Below are 25,553 nucleotides of genomic sequence, written 5' to 3'. Positions count from 1 at the left end.
TGCCCCGGTCTGGGAGGATCCCATATGCCACGGAGCGGCTGGGCCCGTGAGCCATGGCCGCTGAGCCTGCGCATCCGGAGCCTGTGCTCCGCAACGGGAGAGGCCACAACAGTGAGAGGCCCGCGTACCGCAAAAAAAAAAAAAATACATAGGGAACTTTTTAATAAACATTATGGCAGAGGAATTACAACTCCTAATTCAACACATTATAATTCAGAATAGCAGAAAAGTTACACAGTTCTCACAGACTCCTGAAGAAACATATAGTAATAAACTCAAAAAAAGTATGTTAGCAAATTTTTATAACTGTGAAACGCTTTGAATTATCAACTAATAAGAAAATGTCTGTTGAATTATGACTGGCAAATGCCAAAATCATCTTTCCATCTTTCACTCTTTACCCTGGGGCTGGTGAAGACAGATCTGCCTGGGAAGTTGAGGTTGAAAAAGTAAACACGGAGCTTTGAAAATTTAGGTTTCCTGGATACAACAGAAAATCACTGTAACGTTTCTGCACCAGTGGGTCCTCTCAATCTTTATTTTTCCTTTTTTCTTTTGATGACTTATATAAAGTATACATACATATTTTAACATATTTTAACACATAATGTTACATATCTGTGACCTTTATTTCATTATTAACTTAATTCCAAAGCTAAATGGTACTTTTTTCATGGAAAGAAAAGAGGGAAGGGGATAAATGGTAACTATGTAATCTAGAACAAGGTTTTTAATTGTACAAGTCCACTAATGATACCATCTAGTAGGGAAAATATTTTTAAAAGTTCCAGAAAACTTTACAGTATATGAGTAAGCTTTTCAGAAGAAAAACACACACAGTTGCTCAGAAGATTCTGAGTTTTTCCTAAAAAGTCTGTAGAGTCTACATCTTGACCCCTGTGTGATAAGGCGTGGATGATGGCCCACCACCCATGAAACTCAGCCTCTCCCTCAAGGAAGCCCTGAGCAAGCCTCACACCACTTCCCTGGAAAACCATCAACCACAGGAACCGGGTAAAATGTGTGAGAGTCAAATAAAAACAGGAGCTGAGCTTCTCTCTTACAGGATCTAATGCCAGGAACAGTCCATAAAGCTGACCCTGGACTCAGCATCCCTGGTCCCTGAACACAATCTGCTGGTACAGGTCAGCAGTGGGATGCAAATCCCTCACAGAAGCCACTTTCCTCTCTCCGCAGAGGCTCGGGCTCCACCTCAGCTTTGACGCAGGGCTTGAACTTTTAAGGACCCGCAGTTACCACCTGAGGCTGGCAGACATCTGGCATCACTGCCCCCATCGCTGATGTGCACCCCAACTTCAGGTGGGATGCGGGAGGTAAGCCTAGCTCTTAGCATCCTTCCTCCTCTGCATTAATGGGGGGGGGTAATATATATTTAAAATAAAAGTTCACATAACACAATTCTGGATTTCATTTTTCTTCAAACCAGCCATCTGGGTGCAATTATTCTTTTTGTACCTACTGGGAAAGTTGAAAATAAAGCCTAGGACACAATTACCTACCCCAAATGCTCCCAGAGTCAAGACTAAACCAGAATTTCCTGCTGCCTACTTCTTTTCCTTCCACTCTGATACCTCTGTACCAAGAAATGTACTATAAACTTCGAGTGGGTGGAGAGGCCCCAGGGTCCCACAGGTTGGCCAGCTGCCCTGGACTTGCCTGGAGACCCACACCCCTGCCCCGCCCAAGACCGTCATTCAGAAGGTGGGAGCTGGGGCAGGGAGTCAGCCTCCCAGGTGACTGCAATAAACTGCCTGTTTTCCGCAGGAAAGAACCAACAGATGGTAAAACAGAGCCTGGCCGTCCGAGTGCTGGCCACACCTGTGCAAATTTCAAGGGCAGTGACAGTCGCAAGCTGAACTGGCTTTCCTCGGGTGGCTGCCGGGCTGTGCGAGGGCCATGGCCTCAGGTGCCAGGACGCTGGCTGGCTGCGGTCTGGGCAGGGGGACTGGGGGAAGGTGCCTAGGCTAAGGCACGTGGTCAGAGCCATCATGCTCCCCCAGGCCCACAAGACAAAGAGGAAGCCCCCAGCCAGGAACCACCCCTGCAGTCATGTCTGCCTGAGAAGCACTGTGCTCCCCACATTGGAAACAGGCAGGGGGCTCGCTCCCAGGCCGTGGGCAAGGGTCCCAAAGGAAAAATGGGGAGGGGGACAGGACGCATGCAGAAATAAAAACAATCACTCACGTGTGCCTTTGAGAAGCAGGAAAGGTCCCGGTGCCATCATTCCACTAGGCTCAGTGCCCGAGCCCCTGGCCCCAGCCCCACAGCTCAGCCAGAGCAGTCAGGCCGGGAGTAGCCAGGCTGGGAGCAGGGTCAGAATGGCCCACCCCAAACACAGGTGTTCCAGGCACAACGAGGGAAGGGCTGCCCCCCAGCATCCAGTTGCTCCCTTCTCGGCACTCAGAACCCTCCTTGCTGAGACCACTCACTGGGTGTCTGACTGCACATGGCCTCGAAGTAGATCCTTCTTAATTATTTGTCTATCGACACTGAGCTTCCCACTGGCTTCCATCCTATCTCCTGGATTATAAAAACAGCTGTCACCACTCCCATAGTTCCCAAGAGACCCTCGCTCAATAAATTGCAAATGAAATAAATGCTTAAGGAACAGAACAATTCAAAAGTTCTCATGTGGCAAAAACAACCCCTAACTTTGGAATCAAATGTGACTGAACCAGTTAGATATGCATGTGTATGTTTGCACCTACACACACACACACACACGCACGCACATACACTCTTCCACCTAAATACACACCAGCAAGGGGGTGGGGCATGTCAGCCACTTGAAAGTCCACTATATTTAGTATTAAATAGTGAACAACAAATAATATGGCAAAGCTATTCCATCTAAATCCCCAGAGAGTATTTTTATTGTAAAGTAATTTATCCTCTTAAAATAAGCAAATATCTCCTTTAGGAACTATAGACACTCTAAGTAAAACACAGAAAACAGTATAAGCACAGCTTTCAAAGTATGACAAAAGCCAGATGCTTTTTTCAAAAAGGTCATCCAACATCCAAACCGAACGCACCCTAATTTTCAGCTGCTGTTCAGATGAAAGCATCTTTGTTGTCCACTTGTGAGTGATAATAATACTGTAATCAGTTTTACATTTCATACCCACCTCAATGTGAGGTGCTTCCAAACAAAGGCCAGAATCCTCAGGGCCACCACAGGAGCAAAAACAATCCACACTCAAATGACAGGGAAACTATTTATGTGGCAACATGTGATTTCTTATTTATAGAGCTCTGTTAATTATTTTGCATATAAGCAGTGTTGAACTAGGCCTGCAGAGCTTGAGTACACGTGGGCTGGGTGGAGTAATTGGTGGGGCAGAGAAAGGTCAGCCAAACCCCACAAAAAACAATTAAAATTTCCACAGACAGTCCACAAAACAGGTGATATTTAGGCAACTGAAAGTTCATTTAGAGGTGTAGAGGTGTCTTGCTCAAAAAAAAAAAGTCCTTTCCACAGGTTATCAAAAAGTCACAGCAGTCAGGACCCCACCACACACACACATCCACCATATAGTGAGGGTCTGTGGGTGAAAGACAACAAAATAGAAGAAGGATGAAGGGAGAAGAAAGGAAAGAACGTGAGTGAAAGGGATGACCAGTAGGGACTCAGAATTGAGAACAACGTGAAAAACGGGAATTAAATATACGACTGTATGGTTATCATCTCAGAGAAACCAAGAGTTAGTCTAAGTTACAAGTAACAATGTCATCACTCCGAGCCTACAGCCCATCTTCTGGATCGGATCCATATTATGAAAAAATAGTTAATTCACAATGCAGTGAAATGATTCAGCCATAGATAACCAAATTAATTATAATCCACTAAAAGTCAAATTGTATCATTTTTAAAGATTGGGCTATTATGCAGATAACGGGCAGCTTTTAGGTTTAAAACAAGCTGGAAATGACCTTGTTTCCCTTAATTCTATCAGCATGGGCCCAGCTAGGCCAAGACTGATGGCTTTCACAGCTAATAGAACAGGTGCGATCATAAATACATGAAAATGATCTGGAGACAGAATAATCCATGTTCTCTGTTTAAGCTAGTCATGGGATTTCCGATAAGTGGGTGAAACATTCACACTTCTTACAAGAAAGACATGGCAAATACACAGTACATAAAACCATCTTTGTTCTGGGATTGATTTATTTAATATAACACAGAACGTATTCAGGGCTTCCTGATACTAGAATATCTACCTTTATTAATGAGGAGCTACCGGTTTTCTGACCAAGTTGTCAGTGTCCAAAAGCACTATTCAAACAGTCCATCTTATAGCAAAAAGGCATGATACATGCACACACATACAAGTACCATCTTGGACACACTTGTATTCAAATTTCTGGTGCAAATGGAAATAATCAGGGAACGGGGAGGGTGTAAACTAGTGAGAATAAAGATGGATGCTCTAGAAAATTCCTGAGACAATATCCCAGGGTGACCACGTCACACAAAAATCTTATCCACTTTATACATGGTCATTCCTGCCGACATTTACCTGGATTAAGATTTTTGTATTTACATAAAAGAAAGGAGACATAGATTTGTCCTAACAAGATCCTCTAATCACTAGATTATTTTCACAATTATGCGTTATCACTAAATAGCTTCCACTCAAGGAACAAAAAATAAAATAACAAAAGAAAGCCACAATCCCAACAACTTAATTAAGCATATTATAGTTATGAAAATAAAGGCTCTTTTTTGAGACCACAGGTTCCTAAAATATCCTTCATGGAACTCTGTACCAGTAATGGCTGGTAATTAAGTTAATTGTTACATCAGGTGAAAAAACACATCATTAAGGTATGCGAAAGTAAATACGTAAAAAAGAAAAGTCACCACACATACCATGAAACTTGGCATCTCTTTCAACATTCCATTTCTGACTTGGATTCCTAACTCACTACATGAGGGTGGTGTCCTGTCGGGAGCTGGAAGGGAGGAGGCTGGTGCCAGGAGAGCATCCGGGGCAAACTGGCCGACTCGCACTCACCACTCAGGCACGTGACCTCAGGCAAGCTCACTAACGTGCTTCCCTTTTTGTAAGACAACTGTCCTTCAAAAAAGGTAATCTGGGCTTCCCTGGTGGCGCAGTGGTTGAGAGTCCGCCTGCTGATGCAGGGGAAGCGGGTTCGTGCCCCGGTCCGGGAAGATCCCACATGCCGCGGAGCGGCCTGGCCCGTGAGCCATGGCCGCTGAGCCTGCGCGCCCGGAGCCTGTGCTCAGCAACGGGAGAGGCCACAACAGTGAGAGGCCCGTGTAATGCAAAAAAAAAAAAAAAAAAAAAAGGTAATCTATGTAAGACACCTAATGCAGTGCTTAGCACATGTGAACAATCAGTGAGTGGTGGCCTGAGACATGTAAGCATCCTCCCCCATAAACAGAGATAACAGACTTTGTTCACGCCAAAAAAGACATCAATTTACAACGTCTGATTTAAAAATCCGAGTTATGCACTGTCCACCCCTACTGACAAGACTCCGGTTCTCTGGGGACCAGAGATGAGGGTGGATCACATCCATTAGATGTGGCCTGCATCCCTGCAAGGCCTGGAGAAGGTCAGACAGGCACTCCACTTGGAATAAAAGCACTCTACATAAAAGACCTAAGATTGATTGCCTTGTAAGTGATTGGTGGCGGCTTAAACATGATCGCCATCATCCTGGTTAGTAATAGGAAGCTTTGAGAGAGGTCACTCTTGCAGAGACACTGAAGAGGTTATTCCTGGAACCTCATGTAGAATATTTTTCCCAGAAACAACATAAGAACTAACAGCATCGTCTCCTGACCAGAACGATTAAGATTTCAGATAAGCCATACCATATCCAGCCTCCTGATTCTAAAGGATGCTGTTCCAGGGCTTCCCTGGTGGCGCAGTGGTTAAGAATCCGCCTGCCAAAGCAAGGGACATGGGTTTGAGCCCTGGTCTGGGAAGATTCCCACATGCTGCGGGGCAACTAAGCCCGTGCGCCACAACTGCTGAGCCTGCACTCTAGAGCCCGCGAGCCACAACTACTGAGCTCGCACACCTAGGGCTCATGCTCCCCAACAAGAGAAGCCACCGCAATGAGAAGCCCGCGCACCGCGACGAAGAGCAGCCCCCACTCACCACAACTAGAGAAAGCCCGCGCGCAGCAACAAAGACCCAACTCAGCCACACAAAAAAAATTTTTTTAATAAATAAAGGATGTTCATCTTCCATGAGAAACAAAAAAATTTCAAACATACAGCAAACAGAGTTGTACAGCGAACACCCATATATTCATCCCCTAGATGACAGATTCGATCTTAAATGCAAAGTTTAGGGGCAGCCAGCTAAGAAAACATGCAGCATAAACCTCCACCCGTTACAACCACATGCAAGGGAAATTCGTCCGATTTCCTCACTGACTTGGAACAGGCTGCTGGGGAGGGCGCTGCCCACTGCCCACTGCCCACACTCCTGTGAGCACCCAGGACTCCACAGAGCTCCCGCTGCTGATCTCACAGGAGAAGACGGGATCCCCATCATGCTTCAAAAGAAAGCAGCTCGGGCTTCCCTGGTGGCGCAGTGGTTGACAGTCCGCCTGCCGATGCAGAGGACGCAGGTCCGTGCCCCGGTCCGGGAAGATCCCACATGCTGCGGAGCGGCTGGGCCCGTGAGCCATGGCCGCTGAGCCTGTGCGTCTGGAGCCTTTGCTCCGCAACGGGAGAGGCCACAACAGTGAGAGGCCCGCGTACCACAAAAAAAAAAAAAAAAAGAAAGCAGCTCGGTGGTTCAGTTCACTCGTGATGGTGAAAATGTGTCGGGAAGCCAAGATTCTAGGCTCGTGATGAGTTTCTGATCATTTGAAGTCTCCTCATCTATACAGAGAAGCTAATGTCATTTCCCTAGAAAATATTTTCAAAGGACTAAAAAAGGTCAATATGAAAGCAGATAAAAGCTATAAGGCACCATGAGATGGATAAGCTTTATTTCATATCTTTGTTTCAAGGAATGCTAGTGTTCTAAATACTGCTCCCCACCCCACATCATCTTTCAAGAATTAGTGATAGGGATCAAACCTGCCCTACGACCACAATGACACAGTCAGCCTGTGAGCTTTCCATCTGTGGTAGGCACCCCCATCACCCGAGGAATGGCAGCTCATCCAAGGAACCTCTGCCCACATTCCTTCCCCAAGGCTTTGCTCCTCTGTATCCACGGGAGACAGAATATTGTACAACACTTTCAGAAAGCCTGTTTTACTTAGACACTTTCCATAAAGGGCAGATTTCATCCAGAATCCTATTTGTGTCAAATTCAACATGTCATGAAGGAAACAGCAAAATCAAGGCTACTTTCTTCCCCATGTCCCAGGCCAGATCTTCCTAATAACAGGAAAGAAATTATAAAATACCAACAGCCATTAGAAAATCCTTTACTGGTATGATAGCTAAATAATAATTCGCTACCATCTAAAACACGGAGGCAGAATTCTACTTCCTTTTCATATTAATGTATGTACAAGTAACAGAAATTCTCAAAGTCTGAACTCTGATATCAACAGCAAAATAACCCCAAGCGCTATTTCTCATTTGGCCCAGGTCAATGTTGTGCTTCGTGGGGGAAGCCTAGCCCCACAATTTGCAATAAGACTATATTCACTTGAGATAAAAGCACAATGAAACAACAAAACCCACCCAAACACCAAGTCTCAGGTTGACAGAATTTCCCTACAGGACAGGCACTGCAACAGTAACTTGTAAGCATGAGGTACATTATAATGTACCTTAGTAACATTACTAACAAAGTTTCCACCTTGGCAAGTTGATACACTATTTCCTTGGGTTTAAGTAGGTGTTTTTTTTTTTAAGATTTTTTTTGATGTGGACCATTTTTAAAGTCTTTATTGAATTTGTTACAACATTGTTTCTGTTTATGTTTTCGTTTTTTGGCCGCAAGGCATGTGGGATCTTAGCTCCCTGACCAGGGATTGAACCCGCACCCCCTGCATTGGAAGGCTAAGTCTTAACCACTGGACCGCCAGGGAAGTCCCTAAATAGGTGTATTTTAATGACTTAAGTTTAATGGAATTGCACCCTTCCTTAAAGAGCTCCTTAAACACTACTTTATATTACTAAATCTCAACAGCCTTCAAGCATCCATCACGTTCATCAAAACAAGAAAAAACAAAAGATGTTTCGAAGCCCAATGATGCTCACTTAAGCTATCCTGAAGTACAGCTCCACCTTAGTACTTGGTGTTACTCTTAAGTTGTTTTTACACATAACTGAAGCCATAACTTCTGTGATACCATTAAATTCACAGCGGGGGCAGGGGGGGTGCTTCAAACTATCTCTGGTTTTTATTTTAAAAGAAGCAGCTTATGAAAGTCGATAAGAAAAAGATCCCACTCACTCACAAACCCACACGGCACTCAACCGACATAACTGCCAGGGTGATCGTAAAGGATAAAAGCCCAGGACCTGTTACAGGTGTTGGGAGGGGGGGCACAGAGCCCCGGGTCCACTGCCATTGTGAGCCCTGGCTCTGACCTGGCCTCTCAGAGCTGCCCAGGCTCACGCAATCCTACCTGTGTGGCCTGTTGGGTAGCATCCACGTGCACTTGTCTCGGGACAGGACACGGGGGCATGACGAGAGGGGTGCCAGTTCAGTCCCTCTCCACACACACTGAGGGCAGGGGGACACACACCTCCAGGAGGACAATTCCCACAGTCACAGCGGTGGAGCTCTGTGTTTTGTCCTGGGGGCATTGTGGTGAGGGGACTGCAGGAGATGGTCAAGCCCTTCCTCCACGAAGCGCTGGGACGACTCTGATTGGAGGTCCACACATGGTCCTGAGATTCGATGATTACAGCCTAATAGGACGTCCTTCCCGGACACACCTGGACTTGAATCTAACCTAGGACACCTTTCCCCAATTATTCTCTTGAAAAGTAAAGGGGCTGAAAAAAGGGATTCCAGGAATATTGACACAAAGAGTCCACCAGAAAGGAAGTTTTATCTTTAAAAAAAAAAAAGAGGCATTGCAGCTCTGAAGCTATCCTAGCACAGGGTAAGTGCCCAGGTAGCATCTATTAAGAGGTGCACCCTCCAAGCACAGGAAAGTGAAAGTGCTTTCCCGTACCCGGGCCTATGCCTCCTCTCCACTGCTTTTCTCCGAAGGCCACTGTAACTCAAATCACCTGGATAAAGTGGGAGGTGGGAGGGCAGGGAACTCTGTCCCAGGGACAGCACCTCAGAGGGAAACTGCAGGGCTGGATATTTATGGAGCAGATACTGTGACTCTGCCTTGCTGATCCCCACTACTATCCCAAAGGCAGAGTTCTTAACCCTATCTAACAGCCGAGGACACCAAAACTGGGAGAGCCTGGTGGTTTATCTGGGGTGATGCCACAACTGCAGAGCCCTGGACAGGCCCTCCCAACGTAGGAAAATCCATAGAAAGACTTCTCAGTGGACACTCGCATGAGAATTCTCAAGATCTTCACATAAATCTCCAAACAGGATTTAGAAAAAGACCCAAAGAGGTTCAAGAAGCAAAGAAGAAGGTCACACACAAGTTAAGCATGGATTTTTGTGCTTTCAGTGCCCACTGCACCAAATCCAGCCCCTCAGACCGATGGCTCCAGAGTGAGCCTGTCCTTCCTAAAGCATCTGGCCAACTCCAGATTTCACCCGTTCCTGTCCCCTGACGACATCAGGCTCTGCGACTTCTCTTATCCTTCTGTGAAGGTTTATAAGCTATATTTTGTCAGGTATCGTGACAGTGACATAACTGGATGTGCTCTACTTGCAATAAAGCATGTAATCTCCATTTATACTACTGTATTCATAAAGACCCAGAATCTCCTGATAAGGTTAATTAGTAACACAGTTTACATTTCTGTTTTCATTTCAGGTAAGCTGGCCAGGAAGCGCCTCCTTAGAGAGCTAGTCAGCTAGACCGACGCCACCTGCATCTTCACAAGGACATGACTCTGGGCTTGGCCAGGAAGGGGACAGGGCTCGATGTGGAGGTCTGTGTTCTTCCTGAGAGTGAAGCGGTCCAGACATGTGGCTCTGCCAACTCGAGGGAGTGGCAGGAACAAAGCCACGAAGGCGGATTAAGACCTGCCGCACGGAAACTGAGATGTGTGGGCCTCTCCCCACTAAAGCTTAACATGTTTTATAAACTCCTGACACATGGCAAGCTGCACTGGTAAGACACATGGTCAGAACACGAGAGACTCACTTTTCTGGTTTTAATTAGACACTCAGGACCGAGTGTCCAGCAGGGAACTGCCTTCCTCCTTGGCCAGAGCCTCAGACCTGAGGCTGGTGGGTGTGAAGCAGCCCACATTGAAGAGGGGACATATTTACATATGAGTTTTTTAACTTCATAATTTTAAAATGTTAGCGTATTCCTCTAATTAAAAAAATAGAAGAATATGTGACTTGACTAACCAGATAATTCAGTAAAAAAAAAAATTAATTGTGCATAATTGCGGACAAGTATCTAAGGAATTGCTCTCGCTGGTGCCGAGAGAACTAGTTTGGATCTGGCCCGCAGTCTTCAATCTTTTCATGAGGACACAGAAACAGTTTCCAACTTAATAAGCAAAAAAAAAAAAAAAAGATTTAAAACCGGCAGCCCAGAAGAAAAAGATCTATTTAAGCCACTATCAATCACAGAATCTCTCAGTCCTCACTATCTTCGGTCATTTTTTCCCGGATTTTTCATACCTATGGCACAAAGCATTTGGTAAAGAACCACCTCAATTTGTGATTCTCAGCACAGAGAGCACCTTTCATTCTCCACGATATTCAACAGCAACAAAACTAAAGAGCAACCTCCCCAGTCCCCCACCCCACAAAAGAAGGCTGCTTGTTGTCATGTTGACTTTTACACTCAATATCTTAGCCTTTATTTGTCTTAAGGGCTTATGAACATTAACACCCTGTTGGGTCCTGAAGAAAGTGCCATATACGTACCAACCTGACTCGTATGTTCTTACCCCCGCCAGCTGGGATTCTCAATTAGATTCTCCCCTTTGAGAGCGCTATTTATTATCAAGAACAAATGGATGCAACTGCTTCTTCTGAGACGTGACGAGGTTTTGACCCTCTCAGCAGAACAGAGCACTGGCAATGCTAGCAGGTAACGTTCGTAGGGCACACAAACAGGTCATGAAAGAAGGAAAATGAACACGGGCAACCTTGGAAGTAGAGGCATGCAGACAGAGAGACCAGAGAACAGGAACAGTAAACAGTGGCCAGAGCCCATCGCATCCCCTGAGGTGCCTTCCATGTACCAGGATAAACAGTGATGTGCGAAACCAAGCCAATAACTGCAGGTGAGCATCTGCTTTTAGTAAGGTACCTGAGTAATTATGAGAATCTTAATATGACTAGGATTTGAACTGGTGAGTCAGTCTATATACATGACATCAAAATGAAGATTATCCAATACATTCTCTTTGCAATTCAGAAGAATGCTACAACTCATCCCATAAATCACTGCTTTAAAAAAAAAAAAAAATCAGCTCTAAAAAAAGAGACAACCCATTTGAAAAAGGCTGGGAGGAGGAAGGCAAAAAGTGACTCATATCATCCAACAGCTTGTAGCCTCTAAACCATAACAAGAATATAAAGCCAGTGGGCCCAGAATGAAACAAAATAGAGTCGTTGTTACAGCTGTGACCTCACAACATTCAGCTCTAAGCATGACTACAGCACCACAAAGATCTTTTGAGCATTGGGATCAACCTTACACATCAGTGCCTTTAATTTCCTGGCTAAATTTGACATCTATATTTATTCATCAAGAAAAGAACATTCAAATTTAACTATTTTCATAACTCTGAAGAACTCTTAAAATTCAGGTCCACACATTTCACATCCCACACATATCAATGCTGCCATTTTGTACATATTTTTAATTCAGATAACAATCTTTTAGATGTATCAAGCCAAGTAGTCCATTTCACTCACCACAATACGTACAGCTACTGGGGGCAGCTTTGAGACGATGTGGCAGAGTGAACAGGTTTTGTTAACAATGGTGAGGTCTGATCCCCGGTGAAGCGGCTCAGCTATTATTATTCCCTGAATCTGCTGACCCCTTCCCTCCTCCCCTCCCAATGACAACAAATTATCAACAAGACTCTAGAAGAAAGCATCTTTTCACACATTTGCTCTCCAGCGTCCACTATTTCCTTTCAATGAGAACATTTGGGCTGCATTAGAGACAGCAGGTCTCTCCCTGACCCTGGAAGGTGGTCCCAGGCTTCAGTTTGGGTGGCCACCTCTGCAGCCACAGGGACCTCCAAGAACAGCACAGGGGCTGATGGGGACAGAACTCACGTTCTAGGGCTAAGCGTATCTGCTATATTGTGCTGGCAGCCCTGAAAATGCCACACACCCCCAAATCTACAAACCTTCCAACTGGCCATCTCTTTAAGATTTTACTCTGGTGACAGGATTATGCCAGCTGCGTGTGAATTGCTCATCTGCAATTAAAAAAATGACTGGTTCCTTGATCAACACAAAGAACTGAGAGCATGCACCTCCTTCCTTGAGTAGTTTCACACTAACCAGAAAATGTTAAGTTGGACTCGATTACAGAACATAACTAATAGTTGCAGTAATTATGTACCTTACAAACTGAGTAACTCCCATAAGCAAGAGTTAGGAAGTTAGTAAGCACACTCACAATTTAAAAGGCACAAAGTAGAAAGCTAACGGACTTCTCTTCTGCAAACACCAAACAGTTTTCACAGGCTACATCACAAGGCAATTTCCCAAAGTCCTACCAAAATAAGAATGCAACCGCTCCTGAAACAGTGGGACGATATCGTCTACAGTTGCAAGTCCAGGGTGTGTACAGCCCAGGACACAAGCCGTCAGTTAACACAGAAACTTACTGCTGAAGTTCAATCAACAACTGATTTTTTTTTAATAAGACATGAGTCTGTCTTTATTGAGAAATTTTGTTTCCTCTCTGCTTTGCCAGTGTTTCCATTTAAAGTTTTTCCTTAAGCCGAATAATGTCTATTTACATATTAATGAAACTACCTGGGGGCCCTCTGAAAGCCAAACAGAAAAATGCATGATTCCAAAAGGCAAGAATGAAGGGAAGGGAAGGGAAGAAAAAAATGATTTAGGGAAAAGTGTGTGAAGAAAAGAGCCACCGCTACCCCACCTGGCACCCAGCAACCAGCCAGCTCACTGGCTTCCTCTCCATTTCACATCGAGTCCCAAGAATTCACCAGACCGACAACCCCTGGCTCCACACCAAAGACTTTACCCAGACCTGTGGATTGGAGGCCATTACTGCCCATAGGAGGGACAGCCACCACATCTCCCCACAGAAATCTCCTGTTCTTTGCTGGCACCAGTTCTGCAGGGAGAGCAGCCCAGTTTTCCCCCAAGAGGGAAGCATTGGGTAGCAACAGACAGTGGAAAGAAAAGAGGAGGCAACCAGCAGGGCAGGAAAGTGAAAATCTGACTTCTGCAGCCAAGAAGTCAATCTGCAACCCTCTACCAAACAGTGACCCATAAAATAAAATAACCTAAGTGTCTGTTAGCAGCACCAGCAGACAGTGCAAACCAAAACTGGACCAGCGTCTACTAATCTAGATAAGATATACAACCATTAACAGCTGGCAGGCCATATAGGAACTTTGAAAGAAGAGTCTACTCTTTTTTCAACCTACATTATGTGCTTAAAATGGAATTGTTTTCCCATGCTCCTTTGTAGGAACTGAGCACTGGAACATCCACACGTTTCCACAGTATGTTCTGATATTTTAATAAAACGATGAAGACTAATTTAAAGAATTCTCTCCACATGAATCCTGATTGAAGATAAAATATGAAAGCAATATGCTTAAATAACTCGGCATTAAAAGCTGTTTTAACTTTTCACTTTGAAAGTGGCTATGTTGGGGGATTTTAAGTTCTAAAATGTAAAGAGGCACAGATTTCTGATCCCTCCATTCTTTGGTTGCTATTAAGCAATACTGGAAAACAAGTTGATACATCTAATTTAAGACAGTAAAACTACTCTACATAGTCACAAGACACAAAATTCCAAATGACCTTAAAGAGAGACCCAATCGACTCAGCATGGACAAAGCAAGTCAAAGATGACACAGCTAAAGCGGGGAGAGGCAGGCTGAGGCTGGGTGGCCAAAGCAACAACCCTCTGACTCTTACTCTTGGGTGAGGCAGCCAGACCTAGCAGAGTTTAGAGAGAGAGAAAAACAATAATGTGATTCCCATATGCAAACACACACCCCTTTCTCTGCCCAGACACTCAATAAGAAACTCATTAAACCCTTTTTAAAAATCTGTAGGGACACAAGGAATTCACAGAGAACTAGGCTGAGCACACCTTGGTCTAAAGTGGTTTGTCATACCCTGGTCAACAGGGACACATTCTAGGAGTGACTGATGGTGACAGGTGAGTGCAATCTAGCAGGTGAGTGTCCACATCCACAAGCAGCCCCTCCCACCAGGGGCCACGCACTGTCCCAGATGTGCAGAAGCAAATGTGAGCCCATCCCAGACTGACGGGAGAGGTGGAGGTGAGTTCAGACGGCTTCCTGCTTTGCCAACACAGGTAGGGTACTGACACTTAACAACAGTATAATACAGACATAGCAGAAGTGCTTGTCTGGAGAGAATGCATGAATGATACGGTGTTGTAAATAACACAACTGTGGTGCACAGCTACGGGGGCCTGTAAAGTGAGGGAGAAAAACCCATGTGAACGTTGACAAAATCAAAGAACTTGGGCAAATATTTCCCAATGGGCACTTCATCCCTCCAAGCAATCTGTCCACACTGCACACCTTATCCACCAGTGTAGACCTAAGTACTGTTCGCCCAGCTGGGAATTGCACTGAGGTACCATCAACACCCTCATCATCTCCAACCCTTCAGAACAGTGTCTGTTGAGCAGAGTCCAGGAAACAGTCTCCTCCTATGGGACAGTTGAGCATTACAGAACCCTGCAGAACCCCAAATGTGAAACAGAAACATCTCCAGTCTGTGACATCGGAAAAGACACTTCACCCCAGGCCCCCACCTGTACCCCCTTCTTCGCCCTGAAAGTGTTAAAAAGGAAACCGTACGGTCAACACCAGCTTCTCCCTGCTGATGAAAACTGGCACGAATGAATTTACTTTCTGGCTGCCAGCCCCACAAAACCGTTACACACACACACATACAAGTTCACCACTATAACTGCTCCAAATATAAATTCGAGACAAGCCGGCCTATCCCCACCCCACAGTGTATTAGTGGCCTTCCCAGGGTGAGCTGGGTGAATTCTAAATCTATATTAAACATTCAACATTTCGGAACTTCAGTGGTTTTTTTTTTTTTTTTTTTAAGACATAGCAAAATCCGATCTGAAACTTATGACAGCTGAGCACATGATCCCACCATTAAGAGCAAATAAGAAACCGTATATAACACTCCATGAAATCACTGTGGAAAATCTGTCACAAATTCTAAGTATGGGACGATGGGAACGCGGCACAGACCCTGGCCTGAGGGAGGAGGCTTTCCAATTTCACCCAACCTTCGCATCCCAGCGGACGGGAACAATAGTAGTACTATCCCGGTCCAGCCAGGATGCCTCGGACACCGGCGGTCAAACCTCAAGTCCAAAGACAAGTTTCGCATTAGAACGAGGCCCGCGGAGCCTCAGGCCGCGCAACGCGGAACCGCCCCCGGCCCGGCCGCGGTGGGCAGCGCTCGGACGCGCACCAAGGACACGGCCCCGTCCGCCAGGCCGCGCGCGAGGCCGCCCCGGCCCCGCGGCCCGTCCTGCGCCCCGGCTGCGCCCCGGGCCCCGCGGCCCCGTCCTGCGCCCCGGCTGCGCCCCGGGCCCCGCGGCCCCGTCCTGCGCCCCGGCTGCGCCCCCGGCCCCGCGGCCCCGTCCGGCTCCCCAGGGCCCCGGCGCCGGGGCCGCGGCCGACGACGCGGAGCCGCAGGGCGGGGGCCGCGCTCGCACCGCGCCGAGACCCCCGCCCGCCCGCCCGCGCCCCGGCCCCCGTGACAGCGCGGCCGGCTGAGCGCGGGGCCTGTTACCTTCCGACAGCTCCAGCTCCAGCTCGGCCAGCCGGGCCCGCACCTCCAGGGGCAGCGCCATGCCTTCCAGGCTGCGGTCCGCCATGCTCGCGACGCCCCCGCCCCAGCCGGCCTCCCTTTGTTCCAGGCCGCGGTCTCGCCGCTCCTCGCGCCCCGCGGACCCGCACCGAGCGGCGGCAGGCCGGGCGGCGGCGCAGCGCGCTCCTCCCCGGTGCCTCCTCCGCGCGGCCCCGGCACGAAGGCCTCGCGCCCGCGCCCGCGCCCCCGTCCCGCCCGGAGCGCGCCCGCCGCCACTCCACCGGGCGGCTCCGCGGCGCGCGCGTGACGGCGAAGAGCGCGCACGGGGCGGGGGCGGCGTGGACACGCGCTCCGGGGCTGGGCCGGGCGGGGACGCGCACCGGGGACGGAGGGCGGGCCGGCGCAGCGCGCGCTCCCGGGGGCGCGGGGCTCGCACACCGGCCCAGCGGGGCCTCCCCCACCCCGGCCCGGCCCTCGCCTACGCAGGCCTGAGGCAGAAAAATACCTGCTGGAGCCCCGGCCTCGGCGTTCCGGGTCTTTGCGGGATGAATTTTTTTTTTTTTAATAAATGCGTTGTTTGTTGGGGGCGGGAGGTGTAAAAGACAGCGTGGGCTGTGGAAAGAGGAGTAGGCTGGAAGTTCCTAATTCGCGTTGATGTAGGACCTGCCAGCCTGGCCCTGAGGCTACAATCAGTGCCTCTCGGCTCCGTCTCCTCACCGTGAAGGCGGCTAGAGGAGAGATGGGTCACCGAATCTCCACGTTCCCGGTCAGCCCGACCACGCTCGCCCCGATACCCCGGCCCGTCCTCAGCCCGGGGCTCCGTGTCCTCAGCAGGTCTTCCCGCGCCCTCGCCCGAGGGCCCTACGGCTCGTCCTCCGCGCTTCTCTCTTCCGCCCCCACCGCACCGGTGTCACCTCTGGGGGCATCACCAAACCTGGGCCTCCAGTCCTGACCGTTTGGGGAGGCTAACTCACCCCTCCGACTGTCCAACTGAATAACATCACCCAGATGCCCCCAAACCCCGAACTCCACAAAAAAGCCCCTCCTCCTGGCTTCTAATAACTTCCACCATTTTCTTAATGATCCAGGCTGGGAAGGGTCCTGGGAGTGTTTGTCTGTCTTCACGCACCCTCTGCTTCCCTGTCCCCTCAAGGCTCTCGCATGTCATTTTCATTCCGGACCCACTCCTCCCAGTTCAGCCCCTACCGCAGACCTCCTGGTGGCCCCACCACCACCATCTGCTTGACCCTGTGGCAGGAGGGGCTGAAGTTGGCTCCGGAAACACAGTGGCATTTATTCCCCTTTCAAAAATAGGCAATTTAATACTTCCTGCATTGTCTACTGAATACAAGTCCAACCTCTTAATGGGAGACTCCAGACCCTCCACCACTTGACCCCTATCTGCAGTCACACCATGCACCCCACACAAGCTGGTTCCTGAAGACCTAGTGGCCTTCACCCTGAGTGCCCCCCTTCTCTGCCCACACGCTCCCACAGCGTCTCTAACATCAACTCCAGAAAAATCTCTCCTCCCCCTTACTGTGCTCCCACTATCTTATCTACTTGTCTCTGCCCTTATCTCCTTGGCCTTTATCTTTCTCATTAGTCTGAGTGACAGCTCTGGGGACAAGGACCAAGCCTTCTTCTTCTCTGTTCTTCCCACTGATAGGACAACAGTGACCACTAGAGAGCTGTGGGTATTTCTTACATAGGTCTCACTGATCTAATACGGATCAATGATGAGCTTGAAACGGGTGAACCCCAAACGCCTCTGCTTTATGGTCTTGGACGTAAAGCCAGTGGACGTGGGGGGCCACATCGGTTTGGCTCCACCACAGTCTCTCCCCCTTTCAAGATAAACAGACCACTGAGGTAGAGAGCCCTCAAGAGGATCTGGGGCTACAGGTGAAGGCCTTAGAGAAATAAAATGCAGCAGAACCAGGATTCAAACCCCAGTCTCCAAATCTCTGCGCTCGTTTCATTACAGCAAAGTGGGCCTGCGCATTCCACACAACGAGTGTGTCAAGTCAGTCTAGGTCCAGATGGTATCAGAATAAAAGTATGTATTCTGTTTTAATTCCTGGGTGGGTCTTGATCATCCACGTCTGATGCTGTAACTGAGGTTGGTTCCAAAGAAAACCACTACGTTACACTAAACACATCAAATGTCTACTTGGATTCCAAGCAGATGCGTCTTCATTTGGGCAGGTCTCTGTATGACTACTAAGTACACTTGGGAGAGTGTTCATGGCATTTCCAATGTCCTGAGAGACATCTTTATCTGGAAGTCCTGCCACGTCTTCAAAACACGTTATGTCTGAGATCAAACTCCGCTTGCCTCCCACCCTTACTGTGTTCTTACTCGAGAGCAGCCCCCCTTTCTCCTGGTTTCTGTGCTTTGAGTCACGCCGTTGTCAAGCTCAGTAACATCCACCCGACAGGCCCACTGCCACTGCCTAATTCAGGCCCTCAGAGCCCCTACCCTGTTTTTCCCCTTCTGATCTTCCTACTGGGGCTGCCATGGGTTACGGTCCCCTTGCTCTACAGTCTACAATGGTTCTCTGCCTACAAACCAAAGAACTCCTTGATCTGACACCGAAGGCTTCACAGACACAAAGTTTCCTTCCCTACTTTCTATCCTGCGCTCCCTGCATGCACCTGCGGTCACCTGAGGAGTTCTCACTTGCCTGTGGGGCATCTCCCCTTCTTGTGTCTCTTTTGCTGACGTGTGCCTGTCCTCTTCCTATTCCCCCACCCAAGTCACGGCCACACGTCGGATTTCACCCATCCAAGTCCAGGGTCAAATGCCACTTCTTCCATGAAGGCTTCCTTCCTAATCTTCCACCTGGAACTACACACCTCTCTTCCCACCTGTTCTTCCTGGGGCTTGTAGTTAACATGTGCATCTTACTGGGCAGCTAGTCCACCTGTGATTCCCCCACTGTGTTGAATGACATATAAACAGCACACTGTTTCTCAAAGTACAATCCAGCCTTGGAAAAGGGGAAAGACTATTTCCCTTCATCTCCTTTTGCTCCAGTCCTGGCCAGTCTCAATGAAAGTGGCGCTCAGTGAAAACCCAGTTATGCTTTGTGTGCTTACATGTATAAAAACCTGGTTCAAGTGGATGTCAAGGTGGGCATAACGATACCCAACAGAGGTTTATTAGAATGAATTGAATACCTGCTAAGGGCTGTTTGCTTCCAAAGCTCTCCGAAAGCCCTGAAATTCCATCCTCAGAGCTACACCTGTGAACTATGGTCACTTATCTTCAGAAAGCCACTGTGACATCTCATGACTGCTACTTGGGAAGAGTTAGGCATCATTAGCACGTATCAACACACTAGCATGGTTTAATTTGTGAAATAAGCCAGCTTTTACATAACAAATCCCAGAGGGTCTGAGACATGTACAAAACCTGTAGGTGTCCAGGAGAGAAAAGCTGGAGAGGTAGCCAGCCCAAGGCCTCGGGACTTGAGGGACGCTGACACGGGATACGTGAGCTACCTCTGCTCCTCCACGGTTTTGAGTTCCACAGAGTTCCACAGAGGGGCAGGGACGGAACAGTAATTAAGTAATTAACCCCGTGACAGCCAGCACTGGGGGACCTCTGTCGCTGTCTTGCTTGACTGTCTGCTGTGGGGGATTTGTTACCCCTCTGCCGACCTGCAGTACCTCACCTCTATTTTGTTCTGTCTCACCGAATTCCAAGCGAATTCTGAATGAAAACTTCATTACTCACCTGTATTGGGGCTCTAGACTTGAGAAAACCTGGTTGGGGTGGAAGAGGGTAGTAAAGGGGTGCTGATTAATCAGGTAACTCGCGGGTGATGCCCCGAAGCCTTGTTGCTGATGAGAGTTGATCCTCTCACTCCTAGTCAGATTCCTACAGAATTTGTTCATGCTGTGCTCTCTCCTATGGATCCCAGTTCCGAGAAATTTATACCTTTTCTGAAGTGACCAGGAAGAGCTGGTTGTCAAATACTCTGTTCGGATTCTCCGAGCACATCGTAAATCCAGGGAGAGGGGGCTCACGCCCCTGTTACGACAGAACCTTCTTAAGCTGGAATTTCCCTACAGAACTATGCCTGGCAATTTATGTTTTAGTTCTGTTTCATTTCGGTCTTAACATATTATCAGGAATTCAGCTTGGGTAGAGTGTTAGGTTTAAAGAAAGAGCAAAAGTGAGCAATGTGACACAGAAAGTTTGGGTTTAATGAATTAGTACTTAGAAAGCAGCGTGAACCCTTGAATGAAACTACTCTATGCATGAAAGAGATCGTTAACATTTTTGTGACTTTTTTTCACATCACTATAGAATTAACTAAACAATGTGTATGTGACTGAATTCACTGAATCACACTTGTGTTTGCATTTCTGTTATGGCTACTGTCTTCCTCTAGAAGTAAGAGCTATCCAACCTATTCACCTAAGAACAAGTGTACCCACAAAAGAGGAGTAATAAGTAATCCCACAGAGGGCGTCCCTGGTGGCGCAGTGCTTAAGAATCTGCCTGCCAATGCAGGGGACATGGGGTCGAGACCTGGTCCAGGAAGATCCCACATGCCGAGGAGCAACTAAGCCCATGCACCACAACTACTGAGCCCACATGCCACAACTACTGAAGCCCACGCTCCTAGAGCCCGTGCTCAGCAACAAGAGAAGCCACCGCAGTGAGAAGCCTGCACACTGCAACAGAGTAGCCCCGACTCACCGCAACTAGAGAAAGCCCACGTGCAGCAACAAAGACCCAACGCAGCCAAAAATAAAATAAATAAATTTATATATATAAAAAGAAGTAATCCCACAGAATCCCACGGCAAATTAGTCTAATTTTCCAGACCATTACTGGAAGTGCTGAGAATTCAACTGTGAGTCAAAGGTGTCTTGATGGAAAAACAAGTGTGTGAAATTTACCTTGGACAAATAGTCTGAGTGTATCCTTGTATATGTAATTACAAATCAATACACAATTACCAATAATGTAATTACTTCTGATCATTTTAGTGAATTCTAATCACTCATGCTAATGGTGATGTGAATAGCACAAAACAACAAATTAGCCAAAAATTACTCCTGTTTGGTCTTAGATTGCATCATATTTTTACAGTATATTTCCTTTGCCAATTATGATTGACTACACTCTGGCTTAATTAAGGTAATGTTAAAATTAATTGTCATTCCCAGAACTCATATCAATTAATGGCTGAGACAAGTGACACATAGGTTTTTAAAAAATATTTTACCAAATATTCTAAGATATAAGATTTTACTGGATGTTAAAACATAAGCTTTTGAAGTAGAAAAGAAGGGAGTGGTTGAGGACTAAAATTTTGCCATCAAAAATCCACAAAGTGGAATAGCATCATAAAAGAAAGTTATAAAATTGACCTCATCCCTTCAAAATGGAAGCATATATTGATACATAGAGAGAGTCAGGCACATTCCTGAAGGGCATCTGCTCTGCCAAGAAAAACTCCACCATGAGGTTCATAAGTGGAGTCTAAAAAATTTAATTGTGTAACATGCAGAATCTTGTTGTGAAGTTAATTAAAAGCAGTGCTTTTCAGTCAGTCTGTATGAGCTCACACACACACTCAATGAAAGTAAATAAAAATAAAGATTGAGCTGTTGACACTGTCCACCACTGACCACAAGCTGGTCTGAGAAGGTCCCAACGACTCCAGGGCCTCGGCATCCCAGCCGGCACCCTCCCCCGAATCAGAAGACAAACCTCATGCTTTGACTGTGTGACAGGGCAGAACAGGAGAGGATGGACCAGCACAGCACAGCCAGATCCCAGTTACCGGGAGGTTTTACCTTAGTCAGGACTGGGGCTTCAACTCCTTGCAATGCTCACAGTTGTGTAAATGGACCGGGTGATGCAGGGTGGGTTCCTAAGAAGCAGAGCCTGAGACAAGGGTTCAGGGCACATGCTTTATTGAGGGCATCCTCTTAAAAATGGAGCCTTTCGGGAGTGAGCACATCAGGGCAGGAGGGAAAGAGCAGGCCTCAGTGGCCCGGTCCACAGACGGATGGGGCAGGGGCACCACAGAACTGGTGGCCAGCCTTTGTACAGCTGTGTCACTCAGTCGCTGGCCCCCACTGGGGACCCACCAACAGTTTATCCCATCAGGAAAGTGAGTAGCTGTGATCCATTAGCACAAACACTTACAGCCCCGAAGGACTGGCACACTCAGCCCGTAAAGGGCTCCAGGTCGGCAACATGTCCCCTCCTGCACATCTGTGGGGCAGACATTTGAGTTACCACTGATTCAGCCATAGTGGCTACATCCACCCTGAAGCTGGTCTGGGCGGACAGATGATAGAAAGTCAGGAACCTGGAGAATCTCAGGGGGGAAAATTGGACTTGGGCGATTGAGTGTTTTGGATTTATTCTGTATGTTAATATTCTTAGGATTTTTTTTAATAAGACAAAGAATCATTCAAAATGACTGCATTTGCTTTACATGGGGTCATGAAGGATTTCAGACGATGTCCATCATTCATGGAAAGTTTTACAAAGCGACGGGCATGAAGCCCCTGCCGGGCGCCATGTACGATGCTGCTCGTACTTCCAGGAACTTACTGTCCGGCCGGCTCAGGGCCAAGTGAGACACAGGTGTGAACGGAGTAGGCGGGAGCTGTCTCCACAGGCCGTCCTGGTCTGGAACACCTGACAGAGTTTACGAAGTATCCCATATCTTCCAAAGATCTGAATCCCAAGCACCTTGCCCAGCTGTACCTCGAGTTCCCTCAGCCTTCAAAGCACAGGCAGGCCTCTTGCCGGCAGCTGCACGTCCAGCTGCCCCAATTCCCTTCCCAGATGTTGTGCAGCTGGCATTTCCCCACCTCGTTGACCTCGGGCGTCGGCGTGGGAAGACCCCAGGTGGAGGGGAATGGGACCCTGGGGTGTCATGCACTCTGGACAGGTTCCTGAGATCTGTCTCCTTCGAGTCTCTCTCGGCCTGCCACCCTGGCCCCAGCTGGGAGCCCCTCAGAGCCCCCAGTTCTCGATGAGTGAACAGGGAAAGCCTCACCACTCAGCCCTCACATAATAGCAGCATGGAGGCCTCGGCCCTCTTGAGAATCTGACTAAGTTCTAGACCAAATGTTTGTCCCCAGCCACCTCCAAACACCCAGGCTGGCAGGGGCAGGGGCTGGAGTGGCTCTCTCACCCACCTGACTTCCCAAACCTGTGGTCCCTTGTAGCATCCTCTCTATGCAAGCAGGCATTGTTCCCAAAGGCTCCACAAATTCTCGCAGTGGTTTCAGACCTTGGGAAGAAGAGGACGTGGGTGCAAGTCACAGTAGAACAAAGAGGAATTTAATGAGTGCCACATGGGCAGTGTGTTTCTGAAGAAGGTAAAGAATGAGGAAGTTAATTTAGAAAAATTCACTAATCTTCAGGTGTGGCTTTGATCTCTAACTGTGGAAGCTGTGTCCAACAAGAGCTGCTCGGCTCTCGTTCAGATGCAACGTGGTCTTTTCTCTCTGACCCCGATTCCCCACAAAACTAGAGGAAAATCCTCTTAAGCACAAGAAAGATTGAAGATGGAAAGAGAAAGACAATGAGCAGAGGAAGAGTACGAGAAAGAGACGGAGGCTGCAAGCAAGGAAGGAGGAAGGTGCACACACAGACAAGTTAACGTTTCAAGGAACATACACTCAAGGAAGAAGAACAGTGTTAAAACAGGAAAGAGGACTCATGGAACAAAACACAAATACAGGCAAATGAAAATGAATAATTTTTAAGATATAATAAACCAGATACAAATTTTAAAAATAGGGAAGCAAAATGGTACTTTGAAATGTTGCTGTGGAAATTAGACCTTGGATTCCTAGGGCTGCTGTAACAACATGGCACAAACTGGGAGGCTTTAAGCCAGAGAAACATGCTGTCTCAACATTTGGAGGCTGGAAGTCTGAAATCAGGGTGTCAGCTGGGGAAGCACCCCTCCTTGCCTCTTCCTGGTGCCTGGCGGTTCTTGGCTTGTCCTGCATCACTGCAGGCTCTGATTCCGTTGTCACACTGGCCTCTGTACCTCATCTTCCGTCTGTGTCTGTCTCCAAGTTTCCCACTTAATAAGGACACCAGTCACTAGATCAGGGCCACCCTCGTGACCTCACCTTCACTTGGTTGACTCTGCAAAGAACTTATTTCCAAATGAAGCCACGTTCTGAGGAACTGGTGGCCAGGACGTCAACATACCTTCTTTTGAGGGACACAACTCAACTGAACATAATAGCTGTTGATATGGGAAAAAAACCAATCTAGATAGAAACTTACCAAGAAATCGAACACCAAGAAATTACAAAGGACTAAGTACTAAAGAGAAAATTATGAAATGAACAGACCAGAATCATGAACTGGGATTGAAGCAGCAGAAGAAATCATTAGTGGCACGGATATATATACAACTTCAATTTTTTTTGAATAACAAAAAATACTAAACTAAAACAAAAGCAATAAAAGATGATTATAAAAGAGATTAGCTTTATGTCTAGCACAAGAGAAATGGGTAGCACTCAGTAATTGACTCAGTTGACTGATAAGCTACTTTTCTTTGTCACCTAAAATAGTTTCATTTTAATATCAGCATGTCTTAAATCACATTAGTAGATGAATCCCTGTTCTGATAGGGCCTCTGATTCTATAATCTTTTAGGAGACCAAATATTCACTTTTATTATAATAACACTGTTGCTGGTGAATGTGTCTTACACCTGCAGGCAAATGGGCTCCCCAGTACTGGGCCCTGGAAATGTCCTCCTATAGCCGCCTGGGGCTGGCAGGCTCCTCCTGCAGGCAGAGTCCGCCCTTGCTGACCAGCATGCAGTGTGTGTCCTCCACACAGAGCTCACCCACAAGAGGAACAGAAGCCAGCATCCAGGCTGTGCTGTGTCTTCTTCGTTCTCACTAGTCAGGTAAGATACTTCGCTCTCTGGCGCAGAGTGTGTGCATGCATGTGTGCACCTGTGTGTCCACCTGTGTGTGTTTCTGGTTATAAATACAGGAAGCCTAGGAATGTTACATGAACAGAGCCACGCCATATGGAGGAAACACAAGATTTGTGGAGATGTCTTCGCTGCAAAAAAGTTAAAAATGGAATTGATAGATTAATTGCTGTGATTGATCTTGCATAAAATTTTAGTGAGAGACTATTGTAAGGGATGGGGAAAATTACCAGTGGTTACTCCAAAAAGCTAATCTGATAGAAGAAATAAGGCAGTTATTTTTAGGAAAAACAAAAAGAAAGGATCCAGGTTCACAGTACACCATAAGGATGAATTGTGGGCAATATCTGCTTGTAATAGAATGTTAGGGTGGTTGGACTTGATCGATCATTTTGCAATTAGTTTTCTGTCTTTCATTCCTTTGTTCCTCCTTTCCTGATTTATTTTGGATTAATCAAATATT

The 25,553-nt window shown here is 47.2% G+C and overlaps 1 protein-coding gene across 4 annotated transcripts in view; it reads right to left on the bottom strand.

The window, feature by feature from the left end:
• Positions 1 to 16,351, bottom strand: part of DIP2C (disco interacting protein 2 homolog C) — a 359,289-nt gene extending 342,938 nt beyond the window's left edge. For 2 of the 4 annotated variants that reach the window (XM_081228459.1, XM_081228460.1), the window contains exon 1: positions 16,116 to 16,350. In XM_081228459.1, the coding sequence (XP_081084585.1) occupies positions 16,116 to 16,200 (85 nt within the window). In that variant the 5' untranslated portion in view covers positions 16,201 to 16,350. Of the gene's footprint in view, positions 1 to 16,115 lie in introns of all 4 variants that reach the window. The other 2 variants (XM_081228458.1, XM_081228461.1) reach the window with 2 other exon arrangements.
• Positions 16,352 to 25,553: the final 9,202 nt, after the last annotated feature.

This window comes from Mesoplodon bidens (assembly GCF_964165515.1).
Source record: "Mesoplodon bidens genome assembly, chromosome: 3".
Classification (NCBI taxonomy): Eukaryota; Metazoa; Chordata; class Mammalia; order Artiodactyla; family Ziphiidae; genus Mesoplodon; species Mesoplodon bidens.
This window is presented reverse-complemented; position numbering and strand designations above follow the sequence as displayed.